Here is a 16,304-nt window from a genome sequence, read left to right as displayed (position 1 = left end):
GATCAAACTACGGCAATTCAGAATGGGCAGAGCCCCGGTTCTTGTGATGTTCCCACACATCCCCAAATTAGAGCAAAGATGCTTCAGACAATCATCAAGAAATACTGTACTCAAGTCTGGGGACAAATGGTGGTGTGGTCTGGCTGCAGCTGGACCCCCATGGGATGGATATGGGGTGGATCCCGGGTTTGCTCCTGAGCGCTCCCTGCACACGCGCACACGCTGGTGACCGAACCAGCTGCGGGGGGTGGGGGGAGGGATTCACAGAGTGAGGACTCTGTTGAGGGTGCCTGTATTTTCATATGGAAGAAATAAACTCTAGAAAAAACATACTTTCACTAAGTTAAATGCTACTCTATTTATACTACCAAGAGGAATGCAGAGTATAAAGACAGCTATAGGCTAGCAGGGGGTGACTGACTGGGGATTCCACATTTCTAACTCTTACACAGTCCGTAGCCCGGGGCAAATAACCTCATGCAGCCTGTGTCTCTATGTGGAAAATGGAGATAACAACACCTACTAACATGGGCTGGCTGTGGAATTAACTGAGATAACCTAGATGAGAGCGTTTGTATTTACGGACCCCGAGGTATGTATGGGTGGAGAACTAATCTCTACTGAAAAAGGAACTCAAACTTCCACTTTTAACAAAACCCAGTGACCCAATAGAGGCACACACAAATGCACCAGTACGAGAACGTCTCCGTGGAGGGGGTGAGTGACGAAGGACGGCATGGCGGGGAAAGTTTCTCAGGAAAGCTGAATCCTGAAGGGAAGAGAGGAGTCCACCCAGGAAGTGGGAAGAGGGAGGAAAGGCAAGCCGGGGCTGAGAGAGAGTCACAGCAAAACCACAGCTGCTGATGCTCCTGGCGTGGCTTCTCCCGGCCAGGCCCGAAATGAAGGCTTTAGCTGCATTATCTCATTTAATCCTCATAATCCAACAGGCTAGGAAGACTATTTTGACTGTCTCGTCTGAAGTCTTGCACTGGCTAAGTGGCAGTTAGGAATCAGTTTCTGCAAGATACTCAAGTGAGCCATGGCAGGAAACAAGGCTGACGAAAGGGGCAGAGGCAAACTGGAAGGCCTTGAAATCGGACATCTGTATACTTAACTACTATAAAAAATCATAGGAGTATGAAGTGTGAAAGATTAAGCTCACTCAAGTATCAACCCATTATAGATGATGATGATAAAAGAGGTAGCAGTGAATATTATTTTCAGAGATCTGGAGAAATACATAAATTGTGTAAAAAAAATCCCTTTATAAATTGGGAAAAGATCCAATTTTCTCTCAACTACATGATAAGAAAAACAACATGGTGTGGAACCTAGATTTTAAATCGAAACAAAAAGCAATGAGAAATCTTGAAGGGTTTTTTAAGCACATGGGTAATTTTCCCTTTTAGGTAGTTAATTCTAGAAAGGCTGAATAAACACAGAGACAAGACAAACTTATACAAGGCTGTCACACTACGGAGGCTTCAGGAGACAGTAGGGGACAGGAAGCTTAAGCACTCTACAGCTGCTGTTTTGGGAGAAGCTGGTGTGTCAGTAGGTCCTTTACACAACAAATGTCAATCGTGACAGGTGTCCAGGACCTCTGCTATGGTTTGACTATGTCCCTGAAGGGTCACACGTTGAAATCTGGTTGCTTTCTAAGGATATTAAGACTTAATCTGATGACGGCGTTGAAAGGTGGGAGGCTGTGGGGAGTGACCAGGCATCAGGGCGGGGCCTCCATGGCTGAATCCTGCTCCATCTTCCATGTGATCCATCAGCAAGACCCTCACCAGGGCAACTGGACGTTAGACCTCCAAATCATGAAGTGAACGAACCCCTATTCTCTTAAATTACTAGGCGCCAACGTTTCTGTTCCTAGCGACAGAGCAGGCCAGAACTGCCTCTGAGTTGCAAGGACTCGGTAAGCAGTAGGGAATGTCAATACAAAATAGTGTACAAAATACCTTCAGGTTATGTGCATGAGGTGTATATGAAAAATGAATTTTGTATTTAGACCTGGGTTCTATTCAAGATATCTCACTTGATATATGCAAGTATCCCCAAATCCAGAAACATCTGCTATCCAAACACTTCTGGTTCTAAGCATTTCAGATAACATATACTCAACTTGCATGTACTTGGAAAAAACTCAAGTTGCAAATGTATTTCTCTAAAGTAAATTGTTTGCATTTATAGACTCTATGATTATATCACTTAGCAATTACTTGATTATGTTTGTCTGGTTTCTTGGTTTTGTTTTATGTTTTGTTTTTTTTTTTCATCTTTCAAATAGACTATAAAGTCTTTAAGGAGCAAGAGTCATTGTTTACACTTCCATCCTTTCATGATGATCCATGAAACAGGACACAAGCTGGTATTTGATTATTATCTGGGGTAACCGCAAATCTTTTCTGCAAAGGAGATAATACTTAAAATCATCAAAGAGCTAAAACGAAGCCATCCTTCTGTGCCAGTGCTGTTCTAAGTACTAGCACGGCCAACAAGGTTGAGGGTGACATATTACCCTGCACATTGTAGTCATGGGGAGGGGTAAATAACTCTCCCGAGATGATAATGAAGAGCTAGGACTCACGCCTGGGCAGGTTGTCCTCAAGGGCAAAATTACAATATGAGACATTTTTGCAGTGCTTATGAACTCAGCTTTGCTGTAAGACAGACGAGGGTCTGAATCTTACCCTGTCACCTACAAACTGCCTGAGTTTTCTGCTGTACGACAGACTAGGGTCTGAATCTTACCCTGTCACCTACAAACTGCCTGAGTTTTCTGCTGTACGACAGACTAGGGTCTGAATCTTACCCCGTCACCCACAAACTGCCTGAGTTCTCTTACCTGCCAAATAAAGACAGTAATATCTCAAACTGAAAAATTCTAACCTAAGTTAGCCCCACAAATTGATAGCAAGAGTCAGTAGACTCTACCGATTGCTATACTCCCTTAGAAAGGAGACTTCACCTTTGAACAGCTAATGACTACACAGAATGCAGGAGGAAGGGGAGCAGAGGGCTATCTGCTGAAACTTTGAAAGCACATTTGAAAAGAGCCTAGAGGGGAAAGATCAGGCATCGCACCAACTTGCAAAGCACGAGTTTTGCGAGTTCACAGGTAAGCTGCACACCTATCTTTCTCCTGAATGAAGATGTACTGGACATGGCTAGTTTCCAGTATTGGAAACTACTATTCACAATTGAGATAGTCTCAAGGTGTTTATGACGAAGGCAGGTGACAGCACCAGTTTTCCTCATCTTTTCCATCACAGTTTGAATAGAAATTCCCGAAACAGTACTGGAGCCACAAGGTAATCACTAATAACAGCCCTGTAACAGCAATTTGCCAAATAGCTTCTTTCAACAAGAAAAATAAACCTTGCTTTATTAACGGAATATTAAACATAAAAAAATTATACCCTCTGGCAATTAAAGCTTGCTAAGTTACCTCTGCACCTTAATAAGGAGTCATGAAAAAAGGATGGCATATAAATAAACACAATGAAAGAGTAAAGCCTATGGGATGGTAGCCCATGTGCTTCTCATCCAACTAAAGTAGGTTTTGTCTATACAATAGGGTTCTATCTCAGCACTGCTGGTATTCTAGTCAAAACCATTGTTTTTTCCAGTTTGCTACAGAGCATGTGCACTCACCGGAGAGACAGAAACACACACACACACACACACACACACACACACGGGGGGGGGGACGGAGAGAGAGAGAAAACACCACCAGGGGAGACAGCTATGGCACGATCTGCCTGAGTTTTCTGCTGTACGACAGACTAGGGTCTGAATCTTACCCTGTCACCTACAAACTGCCTGAGTTTTCTGCTGTACGACAGACTAGGGTCTGAATCTTACCCTGTCACCTACAAACTGCCTGAGTTTTCTGCTGTACGACAGACTAGGGTCTGAATCTTACCCTGTCACCTACAAACTGCCTGAGTTTTCTGCTGTACGACAGACTAGGGTCTGAATCTTACCCTGTCACCTACAAACTGCCTGAGTTTTCTGCTGTACGACAGACTAGGGTCTGAATCTTACCCTGTCACCTACAAACTGCCTGAGTTTTCTGCTGTACGACAGACTAGGGTCTGAATCTTACCCTGTCACCTACAAACTGCCTGAGTTTTCTGCTGTACGACAGACTAGGGTCTGAATCTTACCCTGTCACCTACAAACTGCCTGAGTTTTCTGCTGTACGACAGACTAGGGTCTGAATCTTACCCTGTCACCTACAAACTGCCTGAGTTTTCTGCTGTACGACAGACTAGGGTCTGAATCTTACCCTGTCACCTACAAACTGCCTGAGTTTTCTGCTGTACGACAGACTAGGGTCTGAATCTTACCCTGTCACCTACAAACTGCCTGAGTTTTCTGCTGTACGACAGACTAGGGTCTGAATCTTACCCTGTCACCTACAAACTGCCTGAGTTTTCTGCTGTACGACAGACTAGGGTCTGAATCTTACCCTGTCACCTACAAACTGCCTGAGTTTTCTGCTGTACGACAGACTAGGGTCTGAATCTTACCCTGTCACCTACAAACTGCCTGAGTTTTCTGCTGTACGACAGACTAGGGTCTGAATCTTACCCCGTCACCCACAAACTGCCTGAGTTCTCTTACCTGCCAAATAAAGACAGTAATATCTCAAACTGAAAAATTCTAACCTAAGTTAGCCCCACAAATTGATAGCAAGAGTCAGTAGACTCTACCGATTGCTATACTCCCTTAGAAAGGAGACTTCACCTTTGAACAGCTAATGACTACACAGAATGCAGGAGGAAGGGGAGCAGAGGGCTATCTGCTGAAACTTTGAAAGCACATTTGAAAAGAGCCTAGAGGGGAAAGATCAGGCATCGCACCAACTTGCAAAGCACGAGTTTTGCGAGTTCACAGGTAAGCTGCACACCTATCTTTCTCCTGAATGAAGATGTACTGGACATGGCTAGTTTCCAGTATTGGAAACTACTATTCACAATTGAGATAGTCTCAAGGTGTTTATGACGAAGGCAGGTGACAGCACCAGTTTTCCTCATCTTTTCCATCACAGTTTGAATAGAAATTCCCGAAACAGTACTGGAGCCACAAGGTAATCACTAATAACAGCCCTGTAACAGCAATTTGCCAAATAGCTTCTTTCAACAAGAAAAATAAACCTTGCTTTATTAACGGAATATTAAACATAAAAAAATTATACCCTCTGGCAATTAAAGCTTGCTAAGTTACCTCTGCACCTTAATAAGGAGTCATGAAAAAAGGATGGCATATAAATAAACACAATGAAAGAGTAAAGCCTATGGGATGGTAGCCCATGTGCTTCTCATCCAACTAAAGTAGGTTTTGTCTATACAATAGGGTTCTATCTCAGCACTGCTGGTATTCTAGTCAAAACCATTGTTTTTTCCAGTTTGCTACAGAGCATGTGCACTCACCGGAGAGACAGAAACACACACACACACACACACACACACACGGGTGGGGGGACGGAGAGAGAGAGAAAACACCACCAGGGGAGACAGCTATGGCACGATCCCTTCTCCTCCATTCTCTTGGGTTTGGGGGCACATATGCACACGCGCCTGGCATGATTTTCAAGCTGCCAGGTTCAGGACTCAAACCATGCAGCTGGCCATGGGGCAGCCAGCGGCCTCGACCTCCGGGACCACCACCCCGTCGCTCTTTCTGCGAAGGGACTGTCCCATGCACTTCAGGATACTGGACAGCACCCAGCTTCTACCCAGAAGCTACCCGTACCACATCTCTCCTTGAACTGTGACAGCCAGAAACACGCTGGAGAGTGGGTTATATCACCCGGATTAGAGATCACAGAATTGAAAATATTTTAATAGTAAGGTGCCACAATCATCAAATGTCTTTTTCTTTAGAAGTATTTATTGAATTTTATTATTTACTTATTTTAAATTTCCTATAGGGCACGTGCACTCATGAGATGAAGGGAGGGAGGGAGGGAGGAAGAGAGAGAGGAAGGCTGCCAGGTTCTAGGACTCGAACCATGATCCACCACATGTGGGTCCAGTGCCCTTAACCACTATGCCACCTGCTGCTCTCCCATTAAATGTCTTTTAAAGAAAGATAGAGGGAAACCTCATTTCAGGAAAAACATTGTATAAGTACTGAAGAACCTTTAATAGCAGAATTACTATAATGCAGTACCAAACGGTTAAAAAAATGACAAAGGTAAATCTCAATTTATTTTAGAATAGTTACCTTAAAACACTGAATGTGAGCTTTGAAGTATATTCTTTACTAATTTTATTTAATGATTCTCTATACAAATTATTTATTCCAAGTAAAATCCAATTAAAAATTAAAGCAGAAAAGCTGAAGGCAGTTGGTTCAAGGGTCTGGATCACACATGGCTGACTACAACATGTGAGTCTCCAGACCTAGTGGCTTGAAACACATGCTGCATGCATGTGCATGCATGTGCATGCCCAAAATCCCTGAAAAGAAAAAAAGGGGCAGAAGGGATTGTGGTGTGGCCATCTTCCCCTGAAGGAGTGAATTCTCTCTCTGTGCATCTCTCCCCAGCAAGTGCATGAACCAACCCTTCAGTAAATTAAAGAGAGAGAGAGAATTTAGAGAACTTATTGAAAAACAGTAGGGAGTGGGGCCAAATAATTTTCCAAAGTTATTGTACCATTTTACATCCCCACCAGCATATGAATGTTTTATTGTTCCATATGACAATTAATCCTTTAAATACTAGACACTTTAGTAGGTGAATAAAGGTATCTCATTGCCACAGACAAGCCTGTCCCTGCAAAATGTGTATGTTGAAACCTTATCTGAAATGCCATAGCATTTAGAGATGGGGCATTTGGGAGATGATTAGGTCCTGAATGGGATCAGTGTCTTTATCCTTCGGCCATATAAGGACATACCAAAAAGATGGTCATTTATCAATCAGGAAGCAGCACCCACCAGACACCAAATCTGCCTGCGTACCTTGATTCTGGCCTTCCCAGCCTCCAGAACCATGGGAAGTACTTGTGCTTTATGGCCAGTCTATGGTACACTGTTACAGTATCCAAACAGATGAAGACATGCATCTCACAGTTCCACGAATATCTGCTCAAATCACTTTCTCTTTCCAGAAATGGGTTATTTCCTCTTTACTGACTTTTGAGAGTTCACTTAATAGTCTTTACCTTAATTCAGATGGGGAAAAACTGATCTTTTTTTTTCTTTTCCTTTTTTTGGAGAGGTTTTTGCTATAGGGTGCATGTGCTCACCAGAAAGACAGAGAGAGACAGAGAGACAGAAAACAAGAAATCACCCCCCGGCAGAATGCCATAATCCCTTCTCCTCTCGGGAGCCTAGCGCGAGTTCAAACCACCAGGTCGGAGACTCCAATTGTGGTCAACTACATGGGAATTCAGCAACATAGCCATTACGCCAACTGCTGGTCCTGATCATTTTTTAATTCTCTAGATAGTATTTTTGGTGTTATAGCTAAGAACTGTTCCCTAAGACAAAGTTATAACTATTTTTAAAGCCATATCACCTAACATGGCTTCTGAAATGACGAGGTACATATTTTTATGAGCTTCTGAGTGAGAGGCTAATGTCACGCTTACCTAGTGAGTCGTTTCGGTGGAGGCCGCTCACCAAATTTCCTGAAAAAAAAAAAATAAAGGAAAAAACTAAACAAATCGCATAATGCACACCATAGTAAGCTTTTTGGCACTATGAAATCTCATTGACGACTTACATTTCAATCTTACTGAAGATCAATGAAAAGAGAGATCTTCTGTACCCAGAAATAACAAAATATTGTACCTTAAAGTGGTTTCAGAACCCACTCTGAGCAAGTAACACACTGATCGGATGAGAATGGCAGGTACCTTTTAGTCTCTCTCTCTCTCTCTGTCTCTCTCTCTCTCTCCCACACACACACACACACACGCACACACACACAGAACCGACCAAAGTCCCTCCATCTAACATATCTACAGCACTGAGACAACCCCTCAGAGCCCAGAAGTGACACAGAACTCAGTGTCCACCAGGTGTCAGTCACTATCCTATATATTGTTTGCACACTTCCCTACTTAACTGCTGGAAAATACCTATGTGGTACAAATTGACTTAATATTAATGTAAAAAGCAACCTGCAAAATATCACCAAGTAAATTAGTAGCGGGCAGACTGGAGACGTAAACCTAGATTTGGACGACTTAACGGAGCGACAGGTCATAGCCATTGAAACGAGAAACACCCAAAAGGACCAGCACAGAAGCATTTCGCTGCCTGGGAGAGGGCCGACAGGAAACAGGACAAGGGCCAGAAGCACCGCTCAGGGTAGGATCAGGGCCCAGATGGAAGGTAAGAAAAAGGCCCTAGGAGAGTAAGACTGGCCGAGAGCGGCTCTTAATTCAGTGTTTACTTGCTGTAGAACACTGAAATCACCTGACTTTCTGGAGCCCAGTTTCCTCATCTGTAAAATGTACAATGTGATCGCACATATATTAAGTTGTCGGGACCAGCAGATGGCGTAATGGCTACGTCGCTGGACTGACATGTAGTTGACTGCAGTTTGAGTCCTGGACCCGGTGGCTTAAAACTCATGCCGGGTGCGTGTGTGTACGTGCCCAAGATCCCAAGAGGAGAATAGAGGAGAAGGAACTGCAGCATGGTCATCCTCCTAGGGAGTGATTTCTAGTTTTCTGTCTCTCTAGTAAGCACATGTGCTCTATAGCAAAAATCTCTCTCTGAAAAAAAAGAAAAAAGAAAAAAACTGTATTGTATGCATGTATTTATACTTATTTATATATGAAGGGACTTCAAAAAATTAACGGAAAGATGGAGTTAAAGTATGAGTTTATACCGATACAAAAAGCTTTGAAACCCATGTCTAGCTTTTTCATAGTGCTCGCTTTCCATAAATGTTTTGAAGGTTTCTCACTTAGGTAGTTACATTCAACACAGAGACACAGAATGAAATATGGCAAAAATCTACCAAAAGGCTTAAAATGGTACAAAATTTACAGAGAGAGAGAATGAGCAAATGAGATAGAATGTTTCAGTAGTGCCGCTGCATCACCCTTCACCCTAGCTGCTAATACTGTAGCCAGAAGACAGCCTGTAGGGTCTAAAACAGGATGGAAAACTGGTTTACTACAGAACCAGTAAGATATTCACTGCACTCAACATTCAAATGTACAGTTTTTTCCTTGATGCCCTGAAATTGTCACAGTTAGGTGAACAAGTAAATGCTGGTTGATATCTGTCCAAGTCCTTTTTAGAAAACACCCCCTAGAGGAGCAGCAGGAGATCTGTCCTGGACTCACACATGGCCGATCGTGGTTCGAGTCCTGGATCTGGTGGCCTGTGCTCTCTCTCATTCACTAGCTCTCCCTGGTGAGCATGCATGTCCTACAGCAAATTTAAAATCATAACAATAAATAAATAAAAATAAATAAATAATTCTTAGAAAGAAAAAAAGGAAAATATCCATAGATCCACGTGACAGTCACACAGCATGCATGCCTGTCCGCATCTCTCCTGCCTGCACAGAAAACTTACAAGTGAAGAGTGCTCAGCACATCCCTGCTGAGCCGGGACAGGGCTTTACAGACTAGGCGTCATTCTACCTAGGTGCCAGCCTAAGACTCGGGCTCTTGTAAATATATGAATTAGATCAAACTGCCTCTTCAGTATATAATAGAGTACTAGCTCTAGTAATTGTGTATAACCTCTAATGTATACACTGTCAGATTCCTACTTAAGTCTATTAGAGTAGGGGAAGAATAATAAAATGGGCTTTGCAAGAAAATTTCAAGAAAACACGTAGGAGGTTCACACTGCATAATTCTGTTTTGTTTGCTTGTTTTTCAAGAGAGATTTTTTGCTATAGGGCAGGTGTGCTTGCTGGACTGACAGAGAAACAGAGACAGAAAGCGAGAAATCACCCCCCCCCCCAGGGGGAATGGTCATGCTGCAATCCCTTCTCCATTCTCCTCTTGGGATTTGGGGCACAAATGCACAATCGCCCTGCATGAGTTTCAAGCTGCCGGGTCTGGGACTCAAACCGCAGTAGACTATGTGGAAGTCCAAGCACATAACCACTACACCATCTGGTGGTCCCACATATTGCATAGTTCTGAAGGTCACAAACCAAATTCTAATGATTTCATATGTTTTCATTGGATTTATATATTAAAAACGCTCAAGTTATATCAAGGCACTGCATGTATTCTACACTTAATCAAGACCCATCTCCCATACTAACACACAGAACTTCAAGAATTATCTACTGCAAAAGGACCCATCTTAAAATACGGGTAACTCAATAAAAGTCATGATGCACTAATCACGTCTAAGCAGACTGACAGCAGTTGACTCTAAATTACTGAGGCTAACTAATCTCAAGGGTAGGCTCTGTCTTTCCCTCTCGCAACAGGAAAGTCAGATGAGCAAAATTTATCTGCAATCAATTTGAAAAGCAAGATGCCTACTGTCATGATCCATGTAGACAAGAGATCCAGCAATAAGTTAGACTCATCCCATTTGGAGCACTCTCATGTAAAACATCTTTCATCATAGGCGTATGGTCTATCTACTAAGGTAAGAGAGATTGAAATGCTTAGTTATCCTAGGGGCCCTTTTAGTTTCACAAAATAACGAGCTGATGCTTCATCGTAAGGAAGAATCACTGCTATCCAATTTCCCTACTGACTGTAAATTACAGAACACCGATATCTCATTGCATGATTGCATGAGTAGGTTTCACGCGTTTTATGCACTGCTACACAAAATGTAGTTCTGATTAAACGTAGCCACCAATCCTGGTATACAGTGGAAGTTACAATTCTATGTTTTTGTTTTTCTTTTTTAACGTAAGCAGCAGAAGTTAGCTAGTAAACAGCTGATTTACACCATAACCCCTGTAGCCTGCGTTCTTTCTTTCTCGCTCTACGCTGTGCTCTGTACGCTTTCACCGCAGGCTGGGGGGGGGGGGCAAAGAAAATCCCCGCTCGTCCTCATGATCTGTGCTCATTTAACTATGGCTCAAAACACTTACATTCTCTGTGTCCTAAGTGTAATTTCAAACTAGCAAAGTCATTTTCCTTTACCTTTACGAGCTCTTCCCGTCGAAGAAAAATGACCTTATACTCAAAATAACGACAGGTAGGGAAAATGTTCATTACTATAGCTAAATCTAATTTATACCTAAAGACAGGAGAGATTTCTAAACGTTGCCGTCTATCATTAAACACAGTGCTTCGTATCGATAAACAGCTACTGAGGTTTTCATATATCCTCCGATTCACTAGAACCCTCAAGTAAGTAAAAGTCCTGCAAACCCAGCCCGTTTATATAGACATACTTTGGCTCATGAAGGAGATACATTTCCGTCTATATTCACCCATCTGCTAAGGAAGTCTGTGACCACAAACGCATTGCGAACAAATAAAAGTTATCAGAACTTCATCATCTTTACACCTTCTCTGACTGAAAACATTTCAGGTGAGAAAACCAAGGCAAAAATCAAAAAGGGAGGGGGGAAAACACAAATAAAAAACTTTTTAGACTATCGAACAATTTAGTAACACCACCACTGCAAAACAATACGAAGCCAGCTCTATCTAGAATACTGTCCAGTAACAGAATTAGAAAACAAATAGCTGGCCTGAAAAGCAAGCTCGAGTGGGAAACTCCCTTACACACCAAGTTAATTTCCTCTATCTGTTGTATTTCATAAATTTTCTATTTAACGAAGAAATGAGATTTTAAAAATGAGCTTATGGGGCCAGAGGGTGGCTCACAGGGAAATGCAACGCTCTGCACTCCTCACCCATGCGGGTCAGTCTGGACTGGCCTCTGGAGACCCCTCTGAGCGCACTCGGCCTGTGCAAGCCCGTGATCCGGAGCTGGCCGAGGCTGGGGGTGGACGGTGGTTTCAAGAGCCTGTTGCTGGTGCTGTCTCCCTGTTTCTCTTCCTCTCACTCATGGAAGAGATATGTCAACTTTAAAGAAATAAAATGAGCTGGTTCCACAGCCTAGTGATTAAAGGAGCCAGGTCCCACATGGCTGGCTACAGTTCGAATCCCAGCCCAGGTAGCATGAAAAACACATCTGGCACATGTGAGGCGTGCCCCAGATCCCAAAGAGGTGGACAAGCGGAGAAGACTGCAGTGTGACCACACCCCACTGGGGGGATGCTTTCTCCCTCCTTGACTCTCCGTCTCTGGTGAGCCCTCTGACCACAGAAATAAAATATATTTTTAAAGCAAATACGTAACTTATCTTAACTTTAAAAAGCTTATTCACTGGGACCAGCAGATGGCATAGCGGTTTAGTTCTGGACTCCCACGTAGTCAACTGCAGTTCGAGTCCTGGATCTGGTAACTTAACACTCATGCCGGGCGCATGTGCATGCATGTCCAAGATCCAGAGAGGAGGATGGAGGAGAAGGGACTGCAGTGTGGTCACCCCCGCAAGGGTGATTGCTCGCTTTCTGTCTCTCCAGTGAGTGCATGGGTCCTTACAGCAAAACCTCTCCCCTAACACCTCCTTTTTCAACTTAAGAGGAACAAACAAACAAACAGACTCTGTTTCTAACAGCCTGCCAGCGGTCTGCGTAAAGCAGGAAGACTGTAAAAACAGAAACGAGCCCCAGCTACCTGCAGAATTTGGCTTTTTAGGGATCTTTCACATACTGCCAAGATTAGTTCAGTTACCTTTCCAAATAGCCACACCTAAGGAAGAAGTCTCCTGTGCTAAATCTACAGTGGCCGCTTAGTAACCCCACTATCCCGATGGCATAGTGGAGTGGTTAGAACACTGGTCTACACTGAGGCCTCCTGGGGAGCCAGCAGGTGGCGTGGTGGGGAAGGCCCTGGACTCCCACGTGGTTGACTTTCGTTTAAGCCCCAGACCTGGAAGCTTGAAAATCACACCATGTGTGTAAAATCCAGAGGAGAAGGAAGAAGGGACTGTGGCATGGCCATCCCCCTTGGGAGCTGATTTCTCATTTTCCATCTCTCTGTCTCTCTCTGGTGAACGCATGCACCCTAGGCCAAAAACCTTTTTAAAAATCTCATATGAACACTACATACCAAGTATGACCTCGAAGAAAAAAATCCAAATCTACAGCCTTGAAAACAGAGGTGCTCTCAGACTGCAGGCAAACTGCTCCAATTTCATGTATCAAGACGTTGAACGAGACAAATTAGATCGAGCCCCTCTGAAGACGAAGCAGTAAGAACACGACACTGCTTTCAGACCCTACCGCCAGAAAGGCAGGATCTGAAACTAAACATAAAGAACCAATCCAAACGGTAGAACAGCTGACAAAATGAATCCGCGAACGGAGGAAATGGCCCAGCGTACAGGGGACTATGGAAACAGAACAACTGACTGTGACTTACTGACCATAATATCCTTTGGCTATAAAAGATGCTATTTGGACAATAAATTTTTAAATCTGTATAAAACCTAAAGATTAGACCACAGGAGTATATCAATTTAATTGCCCAACTTGCTAACTGTACAGCGGTATTTAAGAGCTTGTTCCTGCTTTTAGAAAACGCTCACTAGTTTTTAAAGGGAAAAGAGTGTGATGTGTTCTTCTTACCTTTAAATGATTTAGGTACCATTCATCTGCATGTATGAGTGCACACACACATATGTAGATACGAAGGGACTTCCAAAAGTTCAGGAAACAATGAACTGAACTGCAAGTTTATTTTGGTGCAGAAAGGTCTGAAATCCGTGTACAGGATTTTCACAATGCCCACAGTCCATAAACTTTCCGCCCGTTGTGTATAGTGGGACAAAACACATGGCAATCTCAGGTGTCTATGAGTTTCTGTGTACTACGCATGCACCTTTTCTGTGAGTTAGATTACATCAGAACCAGAGGGCCACGCCCCAGAAGACCTCATCTCTTCATCGAGCTGCTGGCCTGACTGCTCGCCGCGAATCTGCGGGCAACAAGCCTATCACGAATTCATGGGAGGTGGCTTCTAAGAGATTCTGTGGTCAGCTGCCTGGTACTGCTTCCTATGTCATCGTGACAATGATCTAAGAACTGCGTGCTGCACGTTGAAGTTCGATGATAATCGGTATGGATGTGCACGGGGAGAGACAGAAACTGGAACAAACACTGTCAGGAGTTTAAATTCAAGCCAACTTTTTGGAAGGTGGTTTGACAATGACCATTATAATTCAAGGTATGCATTCCTTTGGCCTAGCTACTTCAATCCTTAAAATCTGCAGACAGACTCTGCAAATATATGCATAAAAATGTACAATAAAGCATCATTTGTATTCACAAGACAAATTTAAACCCATGTGTGCAGGGAGGAACAGTACCTTCTAGTTATGCTTACACATATACACACCAAGAGCTATCCAGTGGGAGTATCAAGGTTTTTAAAGAAAATTTTATTTATTATCATTATTATTTGACTAGAAAGAGACGGGGTGGGGGTGGGGGGAGTGAGAAAGCATGATGCCAGGTCTGAGACTTGAACCTCTGTCGGTCATGTGGGAGTCCAGCACCCTAACCACCATGCCACCTGCCAGCCCCGGGAGTATCAGCTTTGAATGAGGAAATTAGACCCACATTTTCAAACCTCCTCCACCAAGTGTACACATGTACATACACAGGTGTACACACACACACGAGGTCTACACACAATTATTATTGATAACGGTGCACAGTAGCAAAAATTTTACTTTGCTTCAAAATGCACTATTTAACCTGACAGGCATTTTTTCTTTGTTAATTAAGTTTGGCTTAGGTTAATAGTAAAATGAAATTATATTACAGACTGCAGTTGTGACTGACAGCTACCCAACCACTAACTTAGAATATTTTAAGTCAATGTAAGGGGATTAAAATAAAAGCAGACAAGAGAAGGGTATTCAGTGCCCAGAAATGGTCTTGGAAGGCACACTCTTCACTAGGGGAACCACTTTAGAAAACATACGCCAGACTCAAAGAATCACACTCCCACCTTTACAGAAAGGAGTGCCCTTCCACAAAGAGAAATACGACGCAACTTCAAGCACTTTGAAGAGGTTCCCATCTTAATTGCTCATTTAATTGTTGCTTATGAACTGCCTTTTCGAATAGTAAACACGCCTTCATGAATTTTAGCCAGAGTGTCCCAGACTTCATGCTTTTGTCTGCCTTCTGGTTTGTATGTTCCTGCCCCTTCATCTTGAGACGGAGAGGAAGGACAAGGCAGGGTCAGGACCTGAGAAGGGCCACCTGAAGACAGCACAGGAGGGTGAGCACACAGGCCGGCAGGGACGAGACGAGGGAGGGACCAAGCGCTGTGGTTAAGTGCATGAACCCGGGAACCTGGCTGCTTAAACTCGAACCCTGGCTTTAACACCAAGGCGACTGGTGTGACCCAGAATAAGAAAGTTTCTCTCTCTGCATTTCTCTCTGCCTTGCTTCTCTCAAAAGAAAACAAGAGGCAGGTCATTTCAGAGTACTTTAGTGGAGGTTTTGCAAGAGTTAAAAACATTTACACACGTGAGGCACCTAAGAGTGCCCAGCACCAAAGAAGCACTTGACAAAACACCACTTCTTCAAGTCTGGATTTTCTGAATGACACTTACTCTGGAATACAGTGAAACTCAAGTGCACGCTTCGAGACAAGTGAGTGTTTTTATACGGCCTTAAAATTTCTTATGCTTAATCATGTATCTGGTAAGGGATTAACACCCAAAATAGAGAGAGAGTTCCTCTAACCCTGGCTCAGCCGCAGTGCCAGCAGGGCAGAGCAACTCCACGTGCTGGAGGCCACGTGAAGACCAGGGCTCTGACTTCTCATCCTCGTCTGCTGAGGCGCTGGGGGAGGGTGGACGGCAGCACAGTGAGTCCGACTCTCTCTTTTTCTCTCAGTAAGTTAATAAATAACTTAGAAGAAAAAAAAAAAGGGAAGAAAAAAGAACACCTATGACTGAGTGACACACACAGAAACCAGCTTTAAAATTAGGCAAAGGCAGACCTGCCCGGTAGTTAAGGCAGCTGGACTGCACACGTCCAGCTGCATGGTTTGAGTCCTGGACTGGGCCAGCAGGTGGTGTGGAGGTTAAGGCACTGAATTCCCACATGGCCGAGTGCGACTCAAGTCTCGGACCCAGCAGTTTAAAAATCTTTCTGGGTATGTGTGTGTGCCCAAGAGAACGGAGGACAAGGGACTGCAATGTGACCACGCTTGCTCCGTCTGTCTCTCTCCAGTGACTGCATGTGCCTTATGGCAAAAATCTGAAAAACGGAAACTAAACAAAACACGCACCAG

General features: G+C 43.6%; 1 protein-coding gene across 6 annotated transcripts in view; it reads right to left on the bottom strand.

Moving 5' to 3' along the window:
* The window catches only part of RBPJ (recombination signal binding protein for immunoglobulin kappa J region), a 210,925-nt gene that overhangs the window by 24,753 nt on the left and 169,868 nt on the right, over positions 1–16,304 (bottom strand). For all 6 annotated transcript variants that reach the window (XM_027774381.1, XM_027774380.1, XM_027774382.1 and 3 more), the window contains one exon: positions 7,617–7,655. In XM_027774381.1, coding sequence (XP_027630182.1) covers positions 7,617–7,655 — 39 coding nt within the window. The remainder of the gene's footprint in view (positions 1–7,616; positions 7,656–16,304) is intronic.

Source organism: Tupaia chinensis, unplaced genomic scaffold, assembly GCF_000334495.1.
Source record: "Tupaia chinensis unplaced genomic scaffold, TupChi_1.0 Scaffold000426_1, whole genome shotgun sequence".
Classification (NCBI taxonomy): Eukaryota; Metazoa; Chordata; class Mammalia; order Scandentia; family Tupaiidae; genus Tupaia; species Tupaia belangeri.
This window is presented reverse-complemented; position numbering and strand designations above follow the sequence as displayed.